Source organism: Lissotriton helveticus, chromosome 11 (assembly GCF_964261635.1).
Source record: "Lissotriton helveticus chromosome 11, aLisHel1.1, whole genome shotgun sequence".
NCBI lineage: Eukaryota > Metazoa > Chordata > Amphibia > Caudata > Salamandridae > Lissotriton > Lissotriton helveticus.
Window position 1 is genome coordinate 662795752 of NC_136072.1, and position 27948 is coordinate 662823699.

The following is a 27948-nucleotide window of genomic DNA, read 5'->3' on the forward strand; positions in this document are numbered from 1 at the left end:
GTCAGCATAAAACCAAGGGGAGGTCCTGGCACATACAAGCATGCGTATTCACTAATAAGGGTATACAACATTTGCTTGTATCAACAAAGTGGGAGGTGAGACTAAATTGAGCACATCAGTAAGAATAGCCTGACAGGTCTATTCTAGGAGCAGGTGCATTCTACTAGCTAGGCCTTTCTGAGCATGTGCAAGGCCCTAGAAGAGGGTGAAAGCACATGGCTGACTAAGTTGGCTTCCAAGTACAAAATGGCATTCAGCTCATGCTAACAGCAATCCAGCAATCTTTAACAGATGGTCCTTGTAGCATGAGCTAAAGACATTCCTATGATCTAGTAGGAACATAGAAAATATTTTGCACATTTATTCTCATAAATTCATCAATATCCTAATCCATTGCTAGGTGGGCATTTTTCATTCTAAACATTTCACTAAGCGGGTATATACAAGGTATACGCAGGAGTACAAAGGGAACAGAGCATTGGGTCATATGGATAGCAGTAGAGAGTAATGACTATTATCACAAACAGAATTATCAATATTTTTCCAACCCTAAGCAAAAAGCAAATCCTAGAACCATCTATTCTAATTCTATGTAAAAAACATTTTCAATATACTTTTCCAGTGTTCCTTTTATGAGGGCTAGAGTATCAATTAATATACTCAAGGAAAGGGCAAAGTCACATTTGTTAACTGGTCAGAAGAATGTTTCTCTTGCAGAAAAAGCATTATTGCTAATGCAAAGATTAAAGCAGTCAGACATATTATTACAAAAACAATCCCGGCTCCAGGGGTCCAGGAGGACCACAAAGGGTCATAGAAATTAGGGCGAGGAGCCACAAAGGGTTGCTCCTCCTCAAAAATGGGACGACTAATGTGGTACATTACTAACAATAAGAAGTCCTTGGGGAAATGGAAGCTGCTGTACAACCAGCCAGAGGGGGTCTTCTCCCTGTGTCCGTTTGAGCCTCACAGGCCGGCTCTTGTTGTTCCCACGGTGGAGCTGCACAACTCGCAACTTAATCACAGCCCAGTTTAAGAAGGAAAAGTCTGTCAATTATCCTGTCCAGTGTCCCAGGCAGTGCACTACTTTTCTTCACTTAAATGTAACAGGCACCAAGGGCACAGCACCTATACCCTAATTTCAAGTCCTTCCCTAACTCCTGTATTGCTGTGCTGGTGCTCTGCTCTTTTGTTGGGGCCACACATTGTATCCAGTGTGCCCAGGCTCCTCTTGATCAACAAACAAAGGTGCAAACTTGCATTCACTTTGGGACCATGATTCAGGGGCCGGATGCTAGGATCCATGAAGCAACCCTTGTTTTAAAAGGGGTCACCTCAACCAAATGCCTCCTTGCCATTCTGGTCGGTCTGTGACTCTCAGCTGGGCATCAAAAACTTGATCCACAACTTCTCCTTTCTGATTTGTGACCCTTTCTTTCGTACAAGACAGTGGCAGGGGTACACACTTCACATTCCAGTCCTTCCGCCTTCACTGAGGTCCTAGTTGCCAGCAACGACTGTGCTGGTTAACTTCACCTTGGCATCGAGATGGACTGGTGCTGACTCCCCAGGCTAGATCTGATGTCTGGGCCCCTCTGGCAATGGTTGTAAGGCAGCAAATATCTATTGGTGGACTGAACAAAAGGTCTTTAGACAAGGCATAGAAATAATCTATCAACAGAGAGGATAGTCTCAAAATACTTCCTAGTCTTGGGATGACCCATATATTAGCAAGGCACCCAAGTACCGCTTTCATCTATCTGAGAGTAAAAAAAAACCTGGACCTATTACACTATTTGAAGCAGCTCAGGAAGTCTGTGTTCATTTACTAAATTCTGAGGAAAAGAGAAAAACAATACAGACATACCCTAAATCCTTACATCTGTGTATTCCTATATTATTCACTGGAAGAACCCTCAAGAAAAAAGGAAATGTTGTACACTTTTACTCGTAGACTTTACATTACGTGTGCAGGACTGCAGAGGCTTTTAAAATTATTTCTCTAAATAAAAGCACCTATATAGTACGTTTAGGACCATGCCCTCATGTTATAGGCGAAGCTGAAAAATCTAAAACTGCTAATTTTACAGGGATTCCTATTACATAAAGAACTCGCAGGCGAATCGCGCGCTCTAGCAGCGCTATAAAAAGGAAGTAAGAACAATCCTCTAGCGATTACCATCAGAAGAACCCTTTCCCTCCTGAGGCGGAAAGCCGGGAGGTCTCTTTCTTTTACTTTTGCCTTGACACCCTAGGAATTGTATTTTTTAACTCTGTTTGCTCGTGCTTGATTAAAAAGCACTTTTTTAAAAATAACTTGCATTTTCTAGCGTGTTTCCTTAGCGCTTGATCAAAAAGCGCTACAGAATAGAGACTCCTCAAGCGCTCCTAAGCGCTCTGTGCCGCTCCCCTACCCGGACCGCCCTCGGCTGAGCATCGACGCCGAGGGCAGGGATTCGAACTTGGCGGCCATATTGGGTGTGGGCCAGGCGAATCGCGCGCTCTAGCAGCGCTATAAAAAGGAAGTAAGAACAATCCTCTAGCGATTACCATCAGAAGAACCCTTTCCCTCCTGAGGCGGAAAGCCGGGAGGTCTCTTTCTTTTACTTTTGCCTTGACACCCTAGGAATTGTATTTTTTAACTCTGTTTGCTCGTGCTTGAATAAAAAGCACTTTTTTAAAAATAACTTGCATTTTCTAGCGTGTTTCCTTGGCGCTTGATCAAAAAGCGCTACAGAATAGAGACTCCTCAAGCGCTCCTAAGCGCTCTGTGCCCCTCCCCTACCCGGACCGCCCTCGGCTGAGCATCGACGCCGAGGGCAGGGATTCGAACTTGGCGGCCATATTGAATGTGGGCCAGGCGAATCGCGCGCTCTAGCAGCGCTATAAAAAGGAAGTAAGAACAATCCTCTAGCGATTACCATCAGAAGAACCCTTTCCCTCCTGAGGCGGAAAGCCGGGAGGTCTCTTTCTTTTACTTTTGCCTTGACACCCTAGGAATTGTATTTTTTAACTCTGTTTGCTCGTGCTTGATTAAAAAGCACTTTTTAAAAAATAACTTGCATTTTCTAGCGTGTTTCCTTAGCGCTTGATCAAAAAGCGCTACAGAATAGAGACTCCTCAAGCGCTCCTAAGCGCTCTGTGCCCCTCCCCTAATCGGACCGCCCTCGGCTGAGCATCGACGCCGAGGGCAGGGATTCGAACTTGGCGGCCATATTGGGGGTGGGCCAGGCGAATTGCGCGCTCTAGCAGCGCTATAAAAAGGAAGTAAGAACAATCCTCTAGCAATTACCATCAGAAGAACCCTTTCCCTCCTGAGGCGGAAAGCCAGGAGGTCTCTTTCTTTTACTTTTGCCTTGACACCCTAGGAATTGTATTTTTTAACTCTGTTTGCTCGTGCTTGATTAAAAAGCACTTTTTTAAAAATAACTTGCATTTTCTAGCGTGTTTCCTTAGCGCTTGATCAAAAAGCGCTACAGAATAGAGACTCCTCAAGCGCTCCTAAGCGCTCTGTGCCCCTTCGCTACCCGGACCGCCCTCGGCTGAGCATCGACGCCGAGGGCAGGGATTCGAACTTGGCGGCCATATTGGGTGTGGGCCAGGCGAATTGCGCGCTCTAGCAGCGCTATAAAAAAGAACGTCATGACTCCGCGCAGCGAACGCGTACAGCGGACGCGCCGGACCTGCGCCGGAGTCGTGCCAGAGTCATGCCCGTTTGCGCCCGTTCGCGCACTGTCGGGCCCAGGGCCTAAGACCCCTGGTATACTAGTCCCATGCCCTTTAACATACTCCCGCTTGTCACTACTCTCGCTCAATAGGATACTTCCATCATTATGCAGTCACTCGATGGACCTTGAGCTCGGCTGCCTCTCTTGTAGTAACTGCTCTTTTAGGGCCACAGAGGCCATTACTAAAACCATATTATCCCCTAAAAATAGGTTAGTAGATACTGCTTTAAAGATGGCACTGGTTAACTGCCGCTCTTTACCTAAGCACTCCACGGAAATCTCACTACTGATTGGAGATTTAAACGTGGACATTCTATTTTTAACAGAAACGTGGCTTGGCTCGTCCTCTGGCCCCGACATTGTCCAGGCTCTACCCGCCGGATATCTGATCCAACACAAAGATCGAGAACTTAAAGCTGGTGGAGGGATTGCCATTTTATATAGGGAACACTTAACTTGTCGCCTAACCAACAGCACTGTTCCAGACTGCGAGAGTACACAATTCTCCATCTCTTACTCCCCAGAACTTTAAATTTCCGGTCTCTTAATCTACCGTCCTCCCGGCTAGATTGGTCAGTTTATAGAAGGGCTAATTGAAACAATTCTTAATTCAGCCACCATGGTCTCTAATTTTATGGTGCTAGGAGACTTGAATCTTCATTTTAACAACCCTTTGGACACTATTGCCACGGAATTAACCAAAGACTTAGCGGCATGTCAACTTAATCTGATTGTACAACACCCCACTCACTCTAAAGGGAATCTCCTAGATCCAATATTCACCAATGTTGCAGAAATGTTTACATCTGTACCACATTCTATTCCCTGGTCAGACCATATGGTAATACCCTTCTCATGGAAAATTAACAGACCGTGCACCAATCAACCCTCCTATAAAACCTTAAGTAGGCGTTGGACAAAGTTAGAACCCAGTGACTGGATAGAATCTCTGAAGCAGAACGAACCTATGGCCAATCAGAATATTGATAGGGCCAACACAGACTTCAATCAATGGATAGAACAATCATTAAATAGTGTGCTCCCTAAAAAATGTATTTAAAAAAAAAAAGGTCCGAATAAACAGCCATGGTTCAACTCAGACCTAAGATCCCTTAAACAGGAATGCAAACGAGAGGAAAGACAATGGCGAAAACATTTCGACGAGGAGAAAAAAAACCAATACAAACTTACAATTAAGAAATATAAAACTGCACTTAACATAGCCAAATCCATTTTTTATGCTGAAAAAATTGAAAAATCTAGTAACGCTCCCGGAGAAATGTTCAGAATAGTAAAAACTTTGACAAGGGCCCCTGATCCCCCTACACCTGTACTTTCATCTGAAGAATCTGGTGCCCGCTGCAATGAACTAGCAAATTATTTGCCAGGAAAATCGAAAAAATTCTTCTCTCTCTCCCTCCACTTCCAGTAGTTGAATCCAACCCTTCTTTGAGGGATGACATCGACTCTACTATACCCCATCTTGCTTCCTTCCATCCGCTCAGTGATGATCTTTTCCCCTCCCTTTTTAATTCCATAAAGAGCGGTTCTCCCCTTGATCCCGCCCCTATGTCCGTCTTGAAATTAGCCCTCCCTCACGTTAGCAGAAACATCATTGACCTAGTCAACACTTCTTTGGAGTCTGGCATAGTGCCTCAAGACTGGAAATTAGCCATGGTAAGAGCTTTGTTGAAAAAGCCAAATCTTAACCCTGATGATTTTTCAAACTACCGTCCCATCTCCCTCCTCCCTGGTATCAGCAAGCTTGCGGAAAAATGGGTGAATAAACAACTAGCATCCTACTTGGAGTCCCACAACTTGCTACACCCCACACAAACAGAATTCCGAAGGGGACAGGGAACCGAAACAGCTTTGTTAAGGGTGGTCGAGGTATCCAGGAGGATTCTGGACGCTGGTGGCAGCGCGGCCATTATCCTCCTGGACCTCAGTGCCGCCTTTGACACGGTCAACCACCGTGTCCTCCTAGCCCGTCTAGAGAGAATTGGAGTCATAGGTAAAGCTCTTGAGTGGCTTGAGTCTTTCCTTAGTAATAGATTCTTTAAGGTCTTCTCAGACACCAACTGCTCCCTTCCAGTGCCATTACAGTGTGGGGTACCACAGGGCTCCTCCCTTAGCCCCACACTGTTTAATGTGTACATGGCACCCTTGGCAGAGGTAGTGGCCCCTTTCGGAATCCAACTGGTAAGCTACGCTGATGACACCCAGCTAGTAGTCTCCCTCACCCAGGCAGACTCTCCCCTGAACAATCTCGGCAGCTGCCTGGGTGCGGTTGCAGAGTGGATGGATACATCCCACCTGAAACTGAATGGAGGAAAAACCGAGCTGATGATGCTCGGAAGAAAGGCCACCTTTAACACCTCCTTTATGTGGCTTCCTTACATGGGACCTGGACCTACCCCAAAAACCAAGATAAAAAGCCTTGGGTTTTGGCTTGACACGGAATTATCTTTCAAAACCCAGGCAAGAAAAACAGTGGCTACTTGCTTTGGTCTAATGAAAACCATTCGCAAAATCCTCCCCCAGCTACCCGAAACCTCCAAGAAAACCATAGTCCAGTCCCTCATTTTGTCAAGGCTGGACTATGGAAATGCACTCTATTTAGGAGTCCCCACCTCAGTTATCCGTCAACTTCAGATGGCCCACAACTCCGCAGCGAGGCTACTCACTGGTACTAGCCATCGTACCTCAGCAGCACCCTCACTAAGGACCCTGCACTGGCTCCCAATAAAGGATCGGGTTCATTTCAAAACCCTTTGCCTAGTCCATAAAACCCTCCATGGGAATGGCCCCCCCATCCTGAATGATATGATCAGACCATATATTCCATCTAGGGATCTTCGCTCTAAACAGCAAAACCTCCTCACAACACCCAGAACCAACAGAGCCCGATCTGGGGACCGCCGTTTCTCGCAAAATGCAGCAAAGCTGTGGAATGCCCTCCCGCTCTCACTTCGTCTAGAACCCAACTTGCTGGCATTCCGAAAACAACTTAAAACAGCACTGTTTCCCAAGGCATAGAGGAGTTAGTCTTCATCGCCCAGATCTTGTTTATTTCTTCTGATCGGCATCAAGCGCTGGGATGCTTTCGAGTAGCCATGCGCTATATAAGAGCCTTTTCAAATTCAAATTCAAAATTCAAACTAAAAAAAACTTCAACATAGTGGATACATAGATTTCTCCAACAGAACATGTTGTGATACACAAACTCCGATAGAACAATATTTCCTTTAAGAAAATGTTTGCTGAGGATCACATGGGCGTCTTTCCTGCATTCTACTTTTCACAATCCAAACTATGCAACATCAGATCTGATAAGGACTGTCAGCTTATTTACACAGACTAGCTAATAAAAAAACTAGCAATGCCGTTGCAAAGCTGTATATAGCATACACATAACATAAACAATAATGGTGTTGTCACCTAAGATTTTAGAACAAATACTAGCCACATCTAGCTCCACTCAAAGGTCAAATAAGGGAACAGCAATTTAGACTACTCATCCTTTCATAATTTCATCAGACAGGATGGGCAGTAACATAGCATATTTATGTAATTTACAGACACAAAAGTTCATGATGTGCTATGCAGTAGACACATTAAGCAGAAAATTATGTACTGCCACATTACCCCTTGTTGGCAATTACTTGGCGGCAGAGTTTAAAAACAAATGTATAAGTTGAGGTCAAGATTTTGTGTCTGGAGTTGCATCATTTTTTGCCATGAACCGATGCAAAATCTCATTTGTTAAATCTAGTAATGCATTCATTGGTACTTATGATAGACCAGCTAAACATATGTGTTAGGTGTTGAGATCTGATGCAACTTCTTGTGATATCCCTTCCTGTGAGATCATGGGTGTTGATGCCACTTCTGTGATGTCACTTCCTATGATGCCATGTGCAATGTCATGCAGTGTGATGTCAGGTGCTATGATGTCACATGCGTACTGCCTAACTTGGTTAGTCGCCCCACTTCTGCTTTTTAGGACTTGTGCACTGCCTGTACATATTATGTACCGGTCTGAATGTTCTACTGATGCATGGTTGGAAATATACTATATTCAATAGATTCCTGTCTTTTTGGCAAAGCTTGAGGTAATTATTTCTCACAAGCTACACAATAAGTACCATATATTTCAATACAATATTATGGTATTTAATGGGAGCACTTACTTGAGCAGGATTCCAGTAACGAAAATCAGCCGAGCTTCCCTTTAAAGTGGTGTTTGTTACGCCACAGAATCTTAGTGTACTTTTCAAGTTCTCGTAATTGTACAATGCATGCTCCTTATATGTGGGCTTCAGGGGTGCTACAGCATACTTCTGGCCTCTGTTCATGAAATATCCACTGTGAAACACAATAAATAGAAAATTATAATTTCTTCTTTCAGGTGTACTCATTTCTCCAAAAAGAACCCCTCCTTCGCAAGATGCTATGACAGGAAACATAAACTTAGTGTGAAACAAGGTAAAGCAAGCATCATCACTCATGCAAATGAATTGCAGACACATTTTTATCACTAACATTATGTCAAACATGAGAAGCGTATTACTTCCTCATCCACCTTCCCAGTCAGCAGTCCTTACTCCATGAGCAAAGTCTCCTGTTACCAGAATAGTCACCAAGCTTAAATTACCCATTTCCATCCCCAACCTGCTCGTAATTTTCTATTGGTTTGATCGGATCGGACTGGTTGGCTTATCGGACTGCTGATCGCAGGCGTTGCAACATCCTCATTCTCTGCGGCTGCTACTGCTACCAAAACTGCCCTGCTGCGGTGGTTCTCCCAGGACTTCGGGTCAGACCCAGCCCGAGCTCCAGCTCCAGAACTCTATTTTCACCCTGCATAGTGTTTTACACCGCCGCCTACTCAATCGGTGCAGTGAGAGGGTGCCCCAGAAAGTCCTAGAGTATCTGCGGTGACTCAGTGACCCAGAGTGAGCCGCAGGGTGGCAGGGTCATTGTGATTTTGAGGGTGTCATGGTATGGTCGGACAGTTCCAGGATTTCGTGCCTGACATGCAATAAAGGAGACGACAGAAGGCAGCAGTAAACATGTCTTTATTCTCCCCTTTTTCTCCCCTAACTCCTCCTCTTCCGCCCCTTTCTGCCATGTCTGGCCCTGACTTCACATGCCGGGTAAGGCATGGCGACACTACATCTCCCCTCTTTTTATTTTAAGTGTTCCATGATTACTGGCTCAGAGTTTTTTGATGAGCCGGACAGGTCTCCTGATGGTCCTCTGCAGTCAGCAAGAGGGGCGTCCCTCTCTTTGCTCACGCTGATTCACTGCAGGTTAGTGTTCTTCTTGATCTCTAGCTTCTCAGCTCGATCCGTCCATGTCCCATTCTGGTTCTTCCATTTGGGTGTATGTTGCATGGTTGAATCTCTTGAAATGTGACACATTTTGCGTAGTTCTCTTGGTCTCAGAGGCAGCTGTGATCATAGTTCCTTCCGCCTTGTCACTTGTAGTGGTTGAGTACAGTAACGCCTTGGTCTTTTGTTCTTGTCTGTCCAACACCCAATCTCCTTCTTGAGCGTCGGATGCCTTGGTGTGTCGACGATTGTCTGCGTATGCTTTCATTTTTGCCTTCTTAGTCCTGTTGAGATTCACGAGTGTCACTGGTCCACGGTCGGGGAGTTGGACTGTATGACGATTTCAGCAGTTGGGATTCTGGTGCGTGGGGTTCTTCCGAGCATCAGAGTCGCCGGGCACCTGTTGGCGGTGCTATGTGGCGTGGTCGTAATATTTCATTGAGTACTGGTTGAATGTCATGTTGGGTCAGCTCGGCTTGTTGTATTGTTTTCTTCAGCGAGGCAATGAATCTTTCGACCATCCCATTGGTTTGAGGCCAAATGGGAGTAATCTTCCTGTGTCTAAAGCTTATATGGCTCGCAAACTCTGCAGCCTGGTGTCCATTAAACCATGGCCCATTGTCAGTTTTCACTACTATCGGGATTCCCCATGCATCAAATGCTTTGTCGATGACCGGTATGACAGCGGCTGCCCTTGTGGATGAGACCTGTTGCGCAATAGGTAATCTGGAGTACTCATCTATGATGACGATGATGTATTTTCCAGAATTCAGTGGGCCGAAGACGTCAATAGCGACTTGCAGCCACACACTTTCTGGGAGGTCAGACATTTGAAGCTGGGAGTTTGGTTCTTCACGCCCTACTAGTTGGCACTGAGGGCAGTCTTGAAGTGTGACTTCTACCAGGAGGTCAAGGGTCGGGAACAATACTCGCTCCTGTAATGCTTTCTTTGTTGCCACCACGCCTTTGTGTCCTTCATGCGCTGGGTTGACAACTCCTTGCCTCAGTTGCTGGGGAATGACGATTCTCCTGTCTCTCAGTAGCAGTCCGTTGGCAGTAATTGTGAGATTGTCTTTGACATGTTGGAATGACACAAGTTCTTGCATGTTGGCAGTTTCATCATTTGGTACATCCTCCAGGTGTCTCCACGAACCCGTGCGGATGTAATTCATGATGTTCTGGAGCGTGGCCTCCTTGGCAGTGGCTTCTATGATGGCTTCTAGTGGGACAGCAGGTGGTCATGCTTGATCAATGACAAAATGGAGGCATTCTTCTGACAGCGAGCATCTTGACCGCGTCGGGACATGGGGATGTCACGACATGTAGTCTGGCTGGTTCTTCGCCTTCCCTAGTTTGTGTATAATGGCGTACATATAGTTTTGGAGGAAAATCCCCCACCAAAAATGGTGAGTAGGGCCTGATGATCAGTGATTAGTTTAAAATGCTTCTCATAGACGAACAGATGGAAATGCTGCATGCCCACACAGCTGCCAGGCTCTCTTTTTCTGGTTGCAAGTAAGCCTTCTAAGTGTCAGTAAGACTGCAACTAGCATATGCCACAATGTGATGAGGTTCTCCTTCATCATCATACTATACGAGGATGGCTCCAAGTCCTACAGGGCTTTCATCAACTGTTATTTCTTTCTTTTTCCGAGGGTTGAAGTATGCCAGGTTGATAGCCAAACTCACTGCTGTTTTAATTTGACTGAAGGCGTGCTCTCACTTGGCTGACCAGTGGAAACTTTGACCTTGATTCGTGAGGTCCCGCAGTGGGTAACTGATGGTAGCATAGTCTTTAATATATCGAGCACAGTAGCTGGCCAAACTAGGAAGGATCGTATATCACTGACATCCCAGAGGCGTGGTGCAGAGACGTTTTCAGAATCCGGTCGCATCCGTGTTTGGAAAAGATGTGGCCACAGAATTTTAGAGTCGACTTGTGGAATTCACACTTGTCACTGTTGAGTGTGAGGTTGGAATTTAGAAGAGCATGACACACCCTGTCAAGTGCTTTGTCATGTTCTTTGCATGTTTTGCCGAAGACCAAGATGTCGTTGCTGTAATTAAGTGAATTTGGAATGTGCTGAATGACACGCCGCACTGCTTCTTGAAATATTTCCACCATTGAGGAAATTCCGAAATTGAGATGCTTGTATCTGAAAAGTCCTTGGTGCTTAGTGAAACTGGTGATGTATCTAGATTTTTCATGAAGCTCTAGCCGATGGTACCCCTTGTTTAGGTCTAGTTTGGAAAAGACTGCTGCTCCATTCAGGTGAGTAATCGTGTAGCTGATATGAAGTCCTGGATGCCACTCCCGTTCGATGGCTGTATTTGGGGCCCGGATGCCCACACATAGACGCACTTTGTTTTCCTGTCCTCGTTTGGGCACGACCACCACTGGTGATACCCACGGAGTAGGTCCCGTTGACCTCTCTATGATGTCTGCTTTCAGCAAATCCTGCAGTTCTTCATCCACTGCTTGCTAGAGGTGAAAAGGTAGTTTCCGGTGGTTCTGGGCTACAGGTGTCACTTGTTCGCGGATATGCAATTGGACTTTGAAGTGAGCTAATTTTCCTAGGCCGGAGAATAGTTTCGGAAATTTGCTGATGATGTCAGGCAAATTGTCAACTTTGTACAGAATTTCTACTAGCTTCAGCCGTTCTGCTGTGAGTAGACTGAGGAGACAGTCAGCCGCTTTGGTGGCCTTCTATGAAGTGGATCTGCGCGTGAACTGTCCTGTCTTTGTATGTCAAGGATTTGTGTCAAAATGTTTTTATTGCAATTTTACCTCAGAGAGTGCAACAACAGTGGTATAAATGTGACAAATTTCAGAAGTATCATCTGTCCAGACATACATAACACTCATAAGAGCTTCAATTTACCCCTTACTTCCAAACAAATGAAATTAAATATATGACACAGTTTCCACCGGACAGGTCAGAAAACCAGTATTGGAAGCTGAAAACCTTTCACCCTCACTTTAGAGTAACATGAAAAGGAAACTTACCTATACCTAAGAGAAAAAAAGAAAGGAATAACTTGAACTAAGATGTCATGTTGCAAATGAAAAGAGAAAAGAAATGAACGTGAGGAATGGGGAATCGAAGTCTATACCCCGATGTGCAGCACAACAGTGCTAGCTCTCTAGGATGGTGATTAATTAGATTAGGAATAGATGGAGGGCCCTAAGCCTCGGATTACAAGCTGTCAATGGGAGCCCCTCCGAAAGGTATCTGACCAGTGGAGACCACATATAATCAAACCCTTTCCTGGTGTCCTCAATGCGCTCCAACGCCAAAGCCCGCCACAATCGAGTATGTCACTGGGTTAGGGATGGGGCCTCCGACCTCTTCCAAGCTGTGGCTACTGCCAGCCAAACATGTTCTAAAGATTCGGGAATGGGGTAGCCTAAGGTAAGTTTTCTTTGTGTCAGGATCGCCTTCCAAAAAGCCTTGATGACAGGACAATCCCACCAAATATGTCTGAAATCGCCTAAAAGCCCACACCCCTCCAGCACCTATCAGAGGATCCTGGAAAATCATATGGAGCTTCTGAGGGTACAGGTACCAGTCGTACATGATTTTATAGTGGGCTTTCAAGAGATACATGGAACGATTGAATTTCGCTATATCCATGCCCAAGTATTCCCACTGCTTATCTTCCAACGGGGCATCCCTCAAATTGTTCCAAAAAAGTTTGAAGCGCGGCGTTGACCTGGGTCTCAACGCTTAGATAAGAGCATACAAGAAGGAGATACACCCCTTGTAAGAGGACCCCGATTGTGCAAACCTCTCTATAGGAAGCAATTCCCTGGTAGCATCCTGCTGCGCCAGGGGCTGCTGTACCCAATGTTTTATCTGCAAGTAGTGGTATTCTTCTTTATCAGTTAATGCATACTGTGCTTTGCATTCCTGGAATGTTATGAGTTTTCCCTTATCAAACAAGTGGGAAATCATAAGGCAACCCCCCTCCCGCCATGCATCAAAGGGACCATCCTGTAAAGCAGGGGGGAAACACGGTGTTAAAGTGTATAGGCATGTGAGGGGATGGAAAGGTCGTGAGCTGAAGTTTGGCAGTGAGAGCATCCCATACCTTGAGTGTCTTGGAGGTAGGAGTGCTAATATAAGCGTTAAGTGGCCTATCTCTCTTGTGTTTCCAGAGGAGAACCCAAATGGTGCGCCCAGTTATCTGCCTATCTATATGAAGCCGATGCTTCTCTGATTTCCTCAATGATCATTCCGTGATCACACGCATTTGTGCTGACCTGTAGTAGGATTGAAAATCCGGTAGCGCTAGACCGCCCTCCTTGCGCGGTCTGATGAGCAATTTATATGGAAGTCTCGTCCTCTTCCCCTGCCAAATAAATTTTGTCAGCATGGTCCACAATTCCCGAAAAAGCTCGCCTTCAACTGAAATAGGAAGCCCCTGGAAAAGATAAAGTCTAGGGTTGGGCGTAGTTTGCGAAAAAGCGCTACGCGAAACTACGCAAAGTGCACTTCGCACTACGTGAGCTTCGCGTGGCACTGCGTGAACTGCATAGTAGCATGTTCGCACTGTGCAAGATGCCATTTTCAATGATTGAACAGTGCGGACAAGTATCCGGCACAGTGCAATAATTGAAAACGGCATCTTGCACAGTGCAAGCTGTAGTTTTCTGCCACTCGAGGAGATTTTTCCTCGAGCTACAGCTTTCTCATCGCGAGCGGTCGCGAGCATACGCGACCACTCGCAATGAGAAAACAGACCTCCCCGCGTTGAGAATCTCACAGGGAGGTTTATTTTCCACGCTCGCGATCGGCAACTTGATGTTGCTGATCACAAACGAGGAAAAAGTCTCGCCAAGATGTCATTTTGCTTGCTCGCGGTCGACAACTTGTTGATGAGGACCACGAGCAAGCAAAAAATGACCGCTACGCGTGTTTGCACTGTGCTACGTGCAGCTCGCATAGTGCGAAGTTGCTCAAACTTCGCAAATTACGCGAGCATAGCGTAGTGCTTCGCCCAGGCCTAATCTTAGTGGCATTAATCCTGCCTAGCCAGGTGATGTAGGCCGCGATCCATTTGCCCAAATCGCTCTTCAGTTGACGCAAGAGGGGAGAGAAATTAGCCTGATACAGGTCCTGCACCCGAGGGGTAAGCTTAACTCCCAGATAGGTAATGTCACTTGAGGTGCAACGAAAAGGCGACATCTTTTCGATCCTCTGCCATTCGTCTTTGGGAATTGTCAGGTTCAAGATGTAGGACTTTGTCATGTTAACCTTAAAGCCTGCCATCCGTTCGAACGCTTTCAGCTCCACTTGTATAGCCGGGACGGAGACCTGCTGTTCCGTCACTGGAAGGAGCACGTCATCAGCGAATAACGATATCTTATGATCATCTGAGCCGAATCTCCTCATTACCCCTAATCCTATGTGCGAGAGGTTCAATGTTTAAGGCAAATAGAAGTGGGGCTAGGGGACAACCCTGTCTCGTCCCTCGCGTCAGGGGAAAGTGGGAGGATGCCACTCCGTTGACAAGGACCCGAGAGTTAGGAGAGTGATAGTTGGCGCGAATCATTCCAATGAACGCTTCGCTGAAGCCAAAGCGCTGAAGAACTTTAAATAAGAAGGACGATTCCAAGTGATCGAAAGCTTTCTACGCGTCTAGCGAGAGGTGCGCTATGGGAATATTCTTCTTGTGCGCCTTTTCAATGATAGGAATGATGCGTCTCAAGTTGCCATGAGTTTGCCTCCCCTTAATAAAACCGGATTGGTCCGGGTCCACGTGAGCGGGCAAAATAGTTTCGAAACGCGTAGCTTTAATTTTGGAATACATTTTCGCGTCAAGGTTTAGCAGCGCGATTGGGCGACAGGAGGAGCAATGCGTTGGATCCTTGCCAGGTTTGGGAAGTACTGCCACTACTACTTCATCCATGGAAGGAGTAACCTTGAGGGTAGAAGCAATGGAATTAAATAGGGTAGTCAAGAAGGGGACGAGCTCCGGTGCAAAAGTATGATAGAAGTGGGTGGAGAAACCAACCCAGTCCGGGAGCTTTATGGAGTTTAAGAGAAGTGATCGCCTTTTGTACTTCTTCGGCAGAGATAGGTTGCGACAGCTCCTCATTGGTATGCGCCCCTACCTGAGGGAGGTCTAGTGTGTCCAAGTAGCCCGAGGGGTCATACATCCCCACGGACTCCGATGTATACAGGGCCCTGTAAAAACCTTCAAAGGCTCCAGCCTTGATCTCCTCCGATCTGTGAGAGATGCCTTTTTCATCTACTATGTGTTTAATGTATTCACGTTCCCGTTTGGCCAGTAATTGACGCGCCAGCAACGTGCCCACCTCATTCCTGCTCTCATATCCCCTGGCTTGTAACCGTAAGAAGGATTTTTCGGCTTTGTTAGTGTAAATGGCCTGTAATTTCCCCTTTAGGGCTGTAACTTTCCGAAGACTCAGAACTGACGGTTGGGACTTATGTGCCAGTTCAGCCGACTTAAGTTCACTTTCGAGTTGGAGATGCTCCGCGCATTGTTGGGAACGCAAGGTAGTAGCCATTTTGATACACTTGCCCCGGATTACTGCCTTAAGTGCGTCCCAAGTAGTAGAGTAAGATATGTCCTCAGGATCGTTCACCTCAAGGTACTCCTTAATGGCCTTCCTAAGTTCATCTTTGAGGAGTCTGTCTCTGCATAAAAAGTTGGGAAAGTACCATCAGGCATGTTTAGGGTGTGGATTTTGCCAAGTGATCGTCATCTCTAAGTGGGCACGATCCGAAATACAGATGGGGTGAAACTGTGATTGTAAAATATATGGCAGCAGGGGTTGTGTCATAAAAATGTAATCGATACAGGAATACGTTCTATGGGAATGCAAGACGTATGAGTAATCTCTCGTATGTGGATTGGCATCTCCCCAGATATACCCCAACCCCAAGCGCTCAAGTTATGAACGCAACGCTGATCCGAATGCCCCCCTGGAGCCCTGCGTGAATGTGATGTGTCTTTGTCCAAATCCCATAATAAGTTGAAATCCCCCAGAAGCAGAATATCCCCCAGGGCGAAATCTTTTAGGGTCATGAGGAAGGACAGGATGAAATCCTGTTGAGCTGAGTTAGATGCATATAGCACAGCAACTGTGCACGGGCGACCTCGAAGAACCCCCCTAACCATGATGTACCTCCCGTTTTTGTCCGCCTTAGTGTCCTGAGCCTGAAAAAGAGCCCCTGCATGGAACACCAGTGCCACCCCATTTTGTTTTGAGGAATGTAAGGACTGGAATATGTAGGGGCAAGCCTTGTGGCGCAATCTCTGATTGTCAGATTTTTTGAGGTGTGTTTCCTGAAGAGCTAGGATTTGCAAATTGTGGTCTAGCATGTACTTTCAGAGTCGCTGGCGCTTGTTTGGGGAATTCAGCTCCCTAGCATTCCAAGAAACTACCCTAACCATCATGTGGACGTGAGGAAAATATTTGCCCTAGGAAAAGCGCCCCCCACCTTGACTCCTCAGCATCCCCCCCCCAACCCTGCTCCAAACGAATAAACGTAAGAGCACCATGACATCTAAACAAAATTAAAAATCGCAACCAACATGTAAAATGAGTGTGTGGGTTCCCCATCCTAGAGGGGAAATCCCAAACTAAGATACACTCTAGGGACATTACCATTTCCCGTCCCCCAGCCCTTGTCAAATCCAAAATTGAAGGCATTCCTTGTAAAATGAAACACCCCCCCCTCCAGACTGAGTATGAACAAAGACATTTTGAGCTGCACATTAAGTAAACACAGCATACCCCATAGTGACCAACTCCAACTTGCAATATTGAGCTTGACCCGGTATCCAAGACCATACCTCCCTGGGCCTCCCCCCACCATGTGTATGTAAGTCACTCTCCGACCTTACGTCACAGTGCCATTGAGCTCAGGTGATGTCCATGTCAGGCGCCAGGAGTATAGTCTCAGGAGGCCACCGGACTTCCATAACTCGCCCACATGTAGAAGATGCAAGTCCTCCACTCCATACATATCTCCAGAGTTCCCAGCCTGATCCACCTGTGAGCGCGGGGGAGAGGCAAGAGTAAACAACCTTCTCTAGAAAACCATGAATTCCCTTTAAAGGGATGACCGGTCGGTCATCAGTCGAACCATACCAGGTGCTGGGTGCCTTTCTACTCTCTTAATCAGTGGACTTATGCAGGAGCTGTTGTGCTTTTCCTCCCCATTCTGCGCCATTGTCCGCCGGTGCGCCGATCCGGTCGGCCCTCTCCCTCATAATCCGATGAAGGTTTGGGTATTTCCAAGCCCAACAAGGTTGCCGCCTCCGAAAGTTCCACGCAATGTTGCTGCTTGTTTTGCCACAGGAAGGCTATTCCGAAGGGGTATGTCCAGCGATACCTAACTTTCTGTTCTCTGAGAAGCTCAGTGACCGGACAGAACTGCTGTCGGTGTTGAAGGGTGGCCTGGGCCACATCTTGATAGAGGGTGCACGTGGTGTTCTGGAAAGGTATTGAATCGGAGGCCCTAGCCTTTTGCAGGACCAGTTCTTTTATCTTGAAAGAGCTAAATTTGGCCAGAACATCCCTTGGGCGACGGTTTTCCCCTGTTAGGCGTGGGCCCACTCTATGGACTCTCTCCAACCGCACCTCCGGACCATCCTCTCAGAGGACCAAGGAGAAGAGGCCCACCATGAATGCCTCCAAGTCTGGTCCATCGCAATCCTCCTCTAACTTGGACCAAAAGTCTAACTTTACTACTTGTAAATGCCATTTCTGAATATCAAAAGTCGTAAAGTTAGACTTTCGTCTCAGATTACTTCAGTTAATTGGGCCCGGAGTTCTCAAAACCTGTTTTTTAGAGATCCTGATGACATCGGGTCAGTCTTTTGTCCTGAAACATAGCTGATATGGAAAGGAATGCGGCGTCACTCTTGCAGGTCATCAAGGTCAACAAAGTGGTGATAGCCCCCATTCATGAAACCTGGAAAACAGAGGACTAGGGTTGCATGATTATGCTGTTTTCAGTTTAAAGAGACATGCAGGAGGCATTGCCTTTCTGGTGTCTGTCCTACATAGTGATTCTCTGAATTTTCTAGTTGTATTTGTATCTGGGCTTCCGTCGGTTGCGACAGGTATGAGTGGATAAAAAGAGATGCCCTGATCGGAGCAGAGGGGACCACACAGGACCCCTGATTTGATTCTCATTAATACATATCTCTCCCCAAAACTGGGTACAAATAATTATTCTTGGAATTAGCGCTTTTGTTGGGCCAGACCCAAGGGCTCTTTCCGTGTGTGCCCATCCTCCTACACACATGAGGGACTTTATTCTAAGGGGTAAAGATAAGGCATTGCTATTCCCTGTCAGGTCTTGGGGCGTTAGAGAGGGAACCAGTCATTAGGCACTTGGAGACCCTACTTAATAGCTGCAATATGTCCATAATAAACAGTAGGTGTCCGGGAGATTAGTCTGCTCTGCCGACATTTGAAAATGGGAGGGTAACATCCCTGACTGATTTGGTGATAATATCCTTTGATCATTTTTGAGTTGTGAAGGATGTCTCTGTGGGTGACCTCGGGGTAGTGACCATATGCCTCTTGTCCTTACACTGTTTAGGGGTCTCAAACAAGAGAGAGGTGGTCTAATAGCTTTCCCCTGCATTGTCAAAAGGTGCATAGTTGTGTAGTCAGCCAAATTAAAATGGCGAGTTATAGATGGCCTGAAGGGGTTACTCACAAAGCAATTTAACACACCTTTACGCCATGCAGTAAATGCCTACAAAAACCTTCTTTCCTCCATAAGGGGTTGGGTTGCCGTAGGCCTTGTAAGGGTCAGGGTTAGAATGGATCTTTTTAGCTCTGAAAAGTCATGGGCCAAAGTGTTGCTCAATAAGAATATAAGGGAGGCATTTAAAGCAGGCGGGCAACATAGGGCAAGACTGATCAAACAACATAGGAAAACAGTTAGGAAGGAAATGTGGCAAATTAAGTGGAGGTAAAAGGAGAGCCTATGGACTAAGGCAATCTTGTTCCTGCATGCTGGCAACCATAAGGGCTTTTGGCCCATCTCTAACTGTGTACTGGAGCTTGTCACACATTTTACAGTAGTGTACATACTGGAAGATACATGGGTCAGTGATATCTCAGACTTCAATAAAATTAAAGAAGGTGATGGGATTGCTCCCAGTAATCCAAAGGGAAGGACGCAGGTCATGGGGCAGGTTGAGAGTACCCCGACTGGTTGTGATATCAAAGTGGTGATTAAAGTGCTGAAAATCCCCAAGGCAAAAGAATAAGATAGTATTTTCGCTGATATTATTACATTCAATCTTGTCCCCAGGGCAGCGACTTTGGCTCCTTTGTTTTGGTGAAATAATTAGGGGCCAAAATTTGCCGGAAACCTGGAAAGGCAGCATATGGGTACCCATATATAAAAAGGGCGACAGGGCACAGCCATCTAAATATCGTATGATTATCCTGCTCGATATCATGAGAAAAATCTCCGCAAGGCATCTCTTAGGCATTTTAGAAGATTGGGTGAGTGTACCTAGAATGTTACCTCTGACCCAAATGGGTTTTCGGAAAGGGTACTCAACCATGGAAGGCTGTTTGATTTTAAAGCTACTGGTGGAGGATTGTGCCCTCTCATGGAAACAGCCCCTCATAAAATGTATTTACTGCATATGACACCATAAAGAGAGTTGTTTTATGGGAAAAGATTGCCAGAAGAAAGTGTCCCCTCAGGCTCTTGAAACTGATAGTCCAATTGCACAAGGGCTCCTTGACTGAAGTGGAACTTGGGGCCCTGTCCAAAAAGATCAGTACACCCAATGCCTTGGGACAGGATGCATTTCGACCCCACTTCTAATTTCATTTTATATACTTGATGCCTGGGAAAGTTTAAAGAAGAATAGGGCCTTCCCTCCCAAGTTGGGGTTAGAAGTCATAGTTGCTTTGTTTTATGCAGATGACACAGTGACATTAGATCTAACACTGGGGGAGCTGCAAAGGCAATTGGACACATTTTCTCTTGATTGTAAGGGAAATGATATAATGATTAATACGACTAAAATGAAGGTAATGGTTTTCCCAAAAGGTGCAAAACTCCCCCCAAAGTTCAGATAATGGCTAAGTGGTGTCCAAATGGAGGTGGTTAAGGAATACAGTTACCTTGGTGTATTATTTAGCCATAGGTTTGACTTCCGGGGTCATGTCTTGTCACATGATTCAAGGGCTAAAGCCAGTGCGGCCTCACTCTAGAGATTAGATTCAGATTAGGTGTGTAGGAAAGTAGGATCTGCTTCTTATGGTTACCCCCACTTTTTGTTTGATGTTATACTGTTTTTTTTTGTTGTTTTTTTTTTATATATATTTTTATTAATTATAACACAAGAGTAGAAATATACATATCGGGCATCATTCGATGGAACATATCATAACAGTGAATGGGCAGACCAAATAAGAGAATACACATCAGTTATAGGCATCTGAGAGACATCAATATCAAATTAGAGCCGAGATGAAACAATACAGTACAGAGTGCCTCGAGCGAACATCATCGGATACCGCCCATCCAGAATACAGAATACAAGAATCCAACACTCGACACCCGGATATGAGGAGTATACGATCAGGAGAATATGCCACATCTCTTGCGAAGAAGGGAAAAGGGACATAGAAAGGTCATAGAACAAAATAAAGGAAAAATAAAAAACCCCACCCTCCACCCCCCACCCTGCAGATGGCTACGACCTAACCCCACTAGCAGCGTGCCTATCGCCCACTAAACTAAGCCCAAGGAAGGGAAAAGATGGAGGAGGAGAGTCGTGAAAGGCAAATACACCCTCAGTCTCCCGTACCCCCCGCCAGAAGCGATCACCCCGAAATATAGTCAAACCAACATATAGCAAATTTACAAACCAGTCGGGGGAGGAAGCAAAACACCACCCAACTCCCGTCACAATGGAGGTACAATCCCGGCATTGAATCAAGCTATTTTATCGAACCCAAGCCCTCAAGTTCAACCCTGGCCCATACGGTACTTCGTGAGAGTCTTTACCACTCGAACCACCATCACAATTGAAAATGTAGAACAATCGTCAAAGTTCACGTTGGTGTTGCAGGATCGGCAGACGGAAAGATGTTTACGATTTCCACAAAACGAACGAAGAAAAATGTCCAAAGATGTCAAGTCTTTCCAACAGTCACTGAGGAACTTGTAGCGGCACAGAAGACTGTCCATATTCGAATGAGGCGGCAGCAGGATAGAGCAGGGAACGCTGGCGACAAACACGGGCTCGCTGGCTGTGAGTTGGGAGTCGACAAAGCACAGTAAATCCGGGTTATGTCCGGGGACCTCGATCTCAGGCATACATTGCACCGCTGGTACCACAGATAGATGAGAGTTAAGCGAAGAATCATAGACCGGTCCCAAAATACCGTCCACTTGCACGCTCAGTGTCCGGAATACAGCTGCGAACTGTGAATGGAGCGCACCAATGGCGGCCATAACGGCCTGCAGCGATGGCGTACCCTCCGTCCGCCCCATCTCCTCTCAAGAAGAGTCAGAGCTGGATTCGTACCCCGGAGGCCGGCTTCTCCGGGGCAGCAGGTCACGCAGATCCAAGGATCACAGTGGGCGCTCTCCGTCGCGGAAGATCGACACCGTCGCCGGCAGCGAGGGCCCCGGCCCGTCAACCCCGGGGCGCCAGCGGCGTCTCCGGGCGCCGGACTCCCGGACACGGCAGACGGCGCGATACGCTGATGTGTTCACGGTGCAGACCGTTCACGATGCCAGCACCCGAAAACAAACTGGTTACGGGACACTCATGGGGACCGGGCTCAGTCCAGGTCCAGCGGCCGTTGTTGATCAACTCCAACCCGGATGAGACAGAAATCGAGGCCTCGGCTTCCACACAATGTTAGGCCGAGAATGGAAACACGGCATATCTTCGTCATCCGATAGGATAAAAAGCTCGGGATTGCACCTTTAGAAGCAGAAATACTTCATGAACCCGAGAGTCTGGTGCGAATTCAGGATGAATAGCAGGATATACGAGCTGCTGGCGGAGGTCGATGGAGCCGGGAGCTTACGCGGCCATCTTGGTTGCTGGCGTAGCTCCTCCCCATGTTATACTGTTTTTAACTAGTCTGACTGGGATCCTGCTAACCAGGACCCTAGTCTATCTGTTTTCTCCCTAAAATGTTAGGTCATGTACTTGGGTACACTCCAGATTGGATACTGGGATACCTTTGTCAGTCCCTTTTAAATGGAACACATGGCATATGTACCCCAGAGACCTCCCATGCCATTGCAGCCTGTGTAAAATAGTGCCCCTGCATGAGTAGAGCACCCCTGCAGCCTTTGGAGACCATTCTCCCGGGTTGTCGGTGACTCAGCCAGACATATAGGTAGAGGTGATTTATATGCTTGCATAAAATGCTATCTTGAAAATGGCTGCAACAAACCATGTCGTGTTTGGTATCAAACACCTTGAAATCATATCTCTACACTGGTAACCAGTGTGCGAGGTATGATTTCACTCTTCAGAAGCAAGCTTTGTTGGATCCCTGGTCTTCCCGGTACCAGCCTTCTCGACCCAGACAGCACAAAATTATTGCTGCTGACCAGAGGCACATTCCTGCACTCCTGCACTCCTGCTGTTGAGCCAAGCTCGAGCAGAGGAAGGTAGCACAATAGGCATCCTGTCACAGGGAGGTGTGACCACCCCCAAACAGGATTTAGCATTTTGGAGATGGGTGGGTGCACTTTCAAAGTGCCTGAAAGTCTGCATCTGGGGCACACACAATGTCCCTGTGCATAGTCCAGTTCAAACCAGTCCTGGGAGCAGTTGGCTCCCGCTCTGGTGCAAAACTGGAAAAGGGATAGAAGAGTATCCTACCCATTGTCCAGACCCGTCCCCTGAATCTGTCCTACCCTTTCCCGTGGGTACTTAAGGGCTTACTTGGCTCTAGGACCCTAGATTCAATGTGGACAAAATTCTGATCAAGAAACCCCCAACCTTCGACGGTCTGGACACTCTGGACTTTGCTGGACTTAGTCTGGGCCAGACTTTATCTCCCTCTCTGTCCAAAGCATCGTCTGTGCCCATGCACCATACAGGACCTGTGAAGCATCAAGGACAACTGAAGTATCTCCCTTAGGGTGAAGGAGTCACTCCCCTGCATTCTCAGGCACGGTAACACAACTGACCAGTCTGCTGATCCTAACCTCCTGCGGACTCCGAAGGCTCCAGCAACACAGGAGGTGGGTTCCTAGGTTCCTCAAGGTCGAGCTGCCCTCTCACTGAGTTTGAGGCCAGTATCTATTGTTTTGTACAAAGGACTCCAGCCTCCTCAGGCTGTGACTTTGTGAAACTGCTAGAGGGCCCCTCGCGACTCCTGTGCCTTTGGCCTGTGGGTCCACTTGAGGGACAACACTCATTATCTTGGGCTCCCCTGGTTGCTGCACGCCTGCCCTGACTCTCCGTGCTGTGATGAGTCTCCTGTTCTATGCTGGGCCAAACCGTGACCTTCTCCGACTTTCTTCATGGGTTGCAGTGGCTAAGGCTTTATGGTGCTCCCGCCGGACACCGACCCCTCAGCACCTGACATCTTTTGTGGGGCAGCTTGTATCTGGCTCCTGGTTGTCCTCGACATCTCCTGGTCCCTGTGGCTGTAGAGTCAAGGTCTCCCTCTTCACAACTGAAGCACGCGACATCAGTGGGCATTTGTCTACCGACCCTCTGGTCACACCTGAATGACCCAGACTCTGTCCCCTCTGCTTTCATGTTCCTTTCTTCAAGAATAGGGTAGCGTGAACGAAAGGCGCGCTGTAACGAATGGACAAACGGAGTTGATTAGGGTGAGTATTTGGTTTTGGGTTGACTCCACAGTAGTTGAATAATTGATGCCATCTCTTTTTCTTCAACTAGAAACCTTGACATAAAATTGGATAGCAGAGTATTGTTAAGTAATAACGTAGCACTACCCGAAGTGGTAGGTGCAGGAGATCGATTTACCTCGACTTTGTGAGGTGGAGGACGATACTGGTACCTTTGGTACTAAGAGGTGGAACACAGCTTATTGCTGGTAATTTTGTACTTGTTGCCCAAAGTCCTGAGGAGGCCTTAAACTGTTTTGATAGGCCGAAACGCGTCGACAGTTATTATAATCCGACACCATACAACTGTGGAATTGATTGTGGAAAATCCTATGAGAGCTTTTCGAAAAAAGAAGCATAAAGTTATTTTAGCTTCCTAGGCTCTATGACTATATGGTGATTGTGAAAAAGGGATTAAGGCTAAAAAAAGATGACATGAATTTCCTTATGTAAAAAATTGGGCTTCAGTTAACCCCGGGAGAATAAGGGTTTAAAAGGTTTGATTTCCGTGCGTTCATGTTTATGGTTTGTTGCACTGTGTATATAATGTATATAGATATATGACGTCTGGATATTTATGTGTATAAAATGAAACAAAACCAAAAAATTCAGTGTAAAGAAAATGTGGTTGACTAAAACAAGTAATTTAAACCAATTTCTTGTGTTTGTGTATAATTTTGTTGGTGTAATAATTTCTGATAGCGATTAGATGAACAAAGAATAATAGGTGATAGATTTATTCTGTGTGGAAATTAAAAACCATGGACGGATAATTTGTAGTATCTGTCTTTCAACTAGAAGGTTCCTTAAAAGAAATACCAGATGCATCATTGTACTTATTTTGTTGTAACGTCCCAGATGCTTTGTGGTTTATTGGGTCTCCCCAGAGATATATATACATTTTAATTAGTGGACATCGCACAATAGGTCAGTAGAATTATTGAGAGGCATATAATTGTGAAAATAGTCTCCCTGTTACTCTATGGGTGTGAGGTTCTGTTACAAAAAGATGTCACGCAGCTGCAAATCATTGAAACAAGCATTTGGAAAAAATGGTTGGAGTTACCCACAGGCTCGGTGAGCAGTGCACTGAGACTAAAATTGAGCAGGTTTGTTGAAATTGGATGAAGGCTCCCTGAAGTATTTTATATAATTTCACCTGCATGGGACACTCAAGTGACAATGGGTAAATAGTCTACAGGTTAAGGAAATGTTTCTGAGCATGTCTAACTAGTATTTACCCTCAGTCATGTCAGTGCTTCAACAGAAACAAGCTGTAAACCGTGCAATTAAAGAGAACTCACTTAATAGTGAATCAATTTATCTGAATAAGTGGCAGTTTGCAGCCTCTAGTGGAAGTTGATTATTGTGGTCTAATTCAACCTTATTTGAAGGATATCAATAGTAGATTTGTGAGAAGATGGACTCTGAAGGTTAGGTTGGGCCAGTTTCCCGGCTTTATTAAATAGAATGGGCCCAATCGGAGGGGAAGATACAGGGATTTTTGCCCTTTTTACAATCTCGATGCATTATAATTTTCACATCAGGGTTTTTGTGCCTCTGTTAAAAATATAAGAAAAGGTTCAGTCTGGCTCTCCTTCCAGTGCACCCGAATGGCCGCCGTAAGAGCCACAGGCAGCAAAAAATCCCCTCCTTGCAAGTCAAATCACTCCTGCAATATATGGAAGGGCAGCATAGTCCCATCCTCATACAGGTCCCCAATAGTAGATAGCCCTCTCTCATCTCATTCACTCAGTTCCTGCCAGGAGCCCCAATGGGGAAGCGCCTCACACATGGAAAGCGGTATATCAAACGCTTATGGCAATGTCATACCCGCTCATTTAAACTGATAATCCTGCCCAACACGGCAGTAAACATTGTGCACTATCCAAAAATGTTCCGATTAGACCCGCCTAGACAATTAAAATAATTGTCCAATAATAATGTAGATTCAATCAATTGTACGAAACATAATGTATTCTTTCATGTATACCAAATCTTGTGTTAGCACGGAATGTGCAATGTTACATTAGTAAAACATATGACATAAGTAGCACAAAAACAAAAACATGTCTTCGGTGCATCATGAACAACATGCATAGGTATATAACAAAACATTCGATGTGATCTAAATGGATTAACAATCAATTTCAGACAAAAGTTTCGTAAACGGCCTGATGCATTTCGGGACAATAGCCTCCCTTCGTCAGGGGGAACCTGTAGGAGGAAAAGAAAAAAATCACAAATGCATAATTGGTTGAATAACACTTTTAGCAGACAGCAACAGGTAGATACCAGAACACAAGTGCTCAGAGTGAGATAATTCATGAATGTTTGTGGCAATAACTAGCGCTGTCAGTGTTCTTTGCTCCCGTGGGGCAGTGAAAGATCATCACCCGTGTAAGATCATCACCCGTGTGTAGAAAGAGGAGTTGTAAGATGCGGGACAAATCACAGTGCATCATCAGGATATGTGTAACTCTAAAACCAGAGAAAACAAGCAGGAGAGAACCCAATGACGTACACTAAGACCACTACAACAGGGAGTCCGAACAAAAGTACCCGGCTGAGAGTGTCCCACCGACTCTGTTAAGGATATCAAAACTGTAATGAAAACCAGGGCAAAAAACTTGGGTGTCACATTCATATGATGTGCCCTCGACGTGAACCCACCTTAAAAAAGGGAGTGCTGAGTCAAAACAAGGAAGAAGCAGTTTCAGTTGCAAGCTGCAGGGGAAAAATAAACAGGGTATTTGAAGACTTGGCCACATTATGACCTATTTTTGGAGGCAAAAACAAAACCTAAACAAGTCACCGACCAGCGAGGAGACACGATAAATCAACTCCTCATGTAGTCAGAGATGTCAACCCAATAATGGAGGGAATCTGAAACTCAATATGTGTCCCGCATGAAAGGATCTTTACATCTTTACCTAAAAACCGGAATCCACAGGGTACCCGCGAACCATTGGTATTAACGCTCTACTAATGTTATCAACCGGTACAAATCTAATGTATGAAGAGACTCACCGATAAAATACGACATAATCCGCTCAAGGGTCAAATAACGCTCCATCGACCACGCTGGCAGCAGACGGGAGAGAGTTAGTACGTAGGCGTGTACTACTTGAATAAACATGATAGGATCAACAGCGAAAGAGGACTATAAAGCATACACAACGACGCCATGATGGAACGTCTGAAATTCACTGCAAAATCGGAACCTGAACCCAAATGCAATACCATATCTACGATGAAACCACGACAAGTAGATATACTTGCGCCAATTGAAAAAAGGCTAAACCAACGACACACGGGGTTCCTGGAAATGTAAAAAAATGATAATAGACTGGGTTCTCATGGAAAATATGGCGGCCAGTGTAGTACGAAATACTAGCTCAATAGATGTGTGAAAAGCTGTAGGAGGCAAATAGCGATGCCCAAAGTGGCCTAACAGTATAAAAGAGTGAAAAGAGCAAAAAATGCTGTACAAAGTGAAAAACAGGATGATAGAACTTATAAAACACAGGTATGTAAGTATCCAGTAAGGAGAGACAAAGGAGAAGGGAGACAAAGGACCTCCACCAAAAATTTGTGACATCAAATGTGCAATATCAAGTATCACATGCTCAAGATAGAATAAACATTGGTAAACAATATTTAAACACTCGGTAAATACCGCACACAGACAAGTGATCTGATCTTCCTATAAATTACTATGTGTTGGATGAATGCCCCTATAAGTATCTTTAACATAATCTCAGTGGCACTGTAAGTGATAAAAGGTGGTGTGGACCTACTCTAAAACGCAGTTGATTGGCATGGGGGTACCTAGCCGTATAGATGTAATGGTCACAAGAAGCAACTCATGTAAAAACGGTCATTGAGACCTGATGGATGCATGGTTCCTCGTGTTTGGAACCAATATAATTCTCTTTGTAATAAAAATCTATTGATGTCCTAACCTGGTCTAACGTGTGCCTGTTCAATTATTTGGAACCGGAGTTGGGATATTGAGTGTTTGACCTCATC

The 27948-nt window shown here is 45.8% G+C and overlaps 1 protein-coding gene across 3 annotated transcripts in view; it reads right to left on the bottom strand.

Annotated features, from left to right (window-relative positions):
* LOC144791743 (zinc metalloproteinase-disintegrin-like lachestatin-1) overlaps window positions 1-27948 on the bottom strand; it is a 4387327-nt gene that overhangs the window by 3882989 nt on the left and 476390 nt on the right. For all 3 annotated transcript variants that reach the window (XM_078666511.1, XM_078666510.1, XM_078666512.1), the window contains one exon: window positions 7922-8096. In XM_078666511.1, the coding sequence (XP_078522637.1) occupies window positions 7922-8096 (175 nt within the window). The remainder of the gene's footprint in view (window positions 1-7921; window positions 8097-27948) is intronic.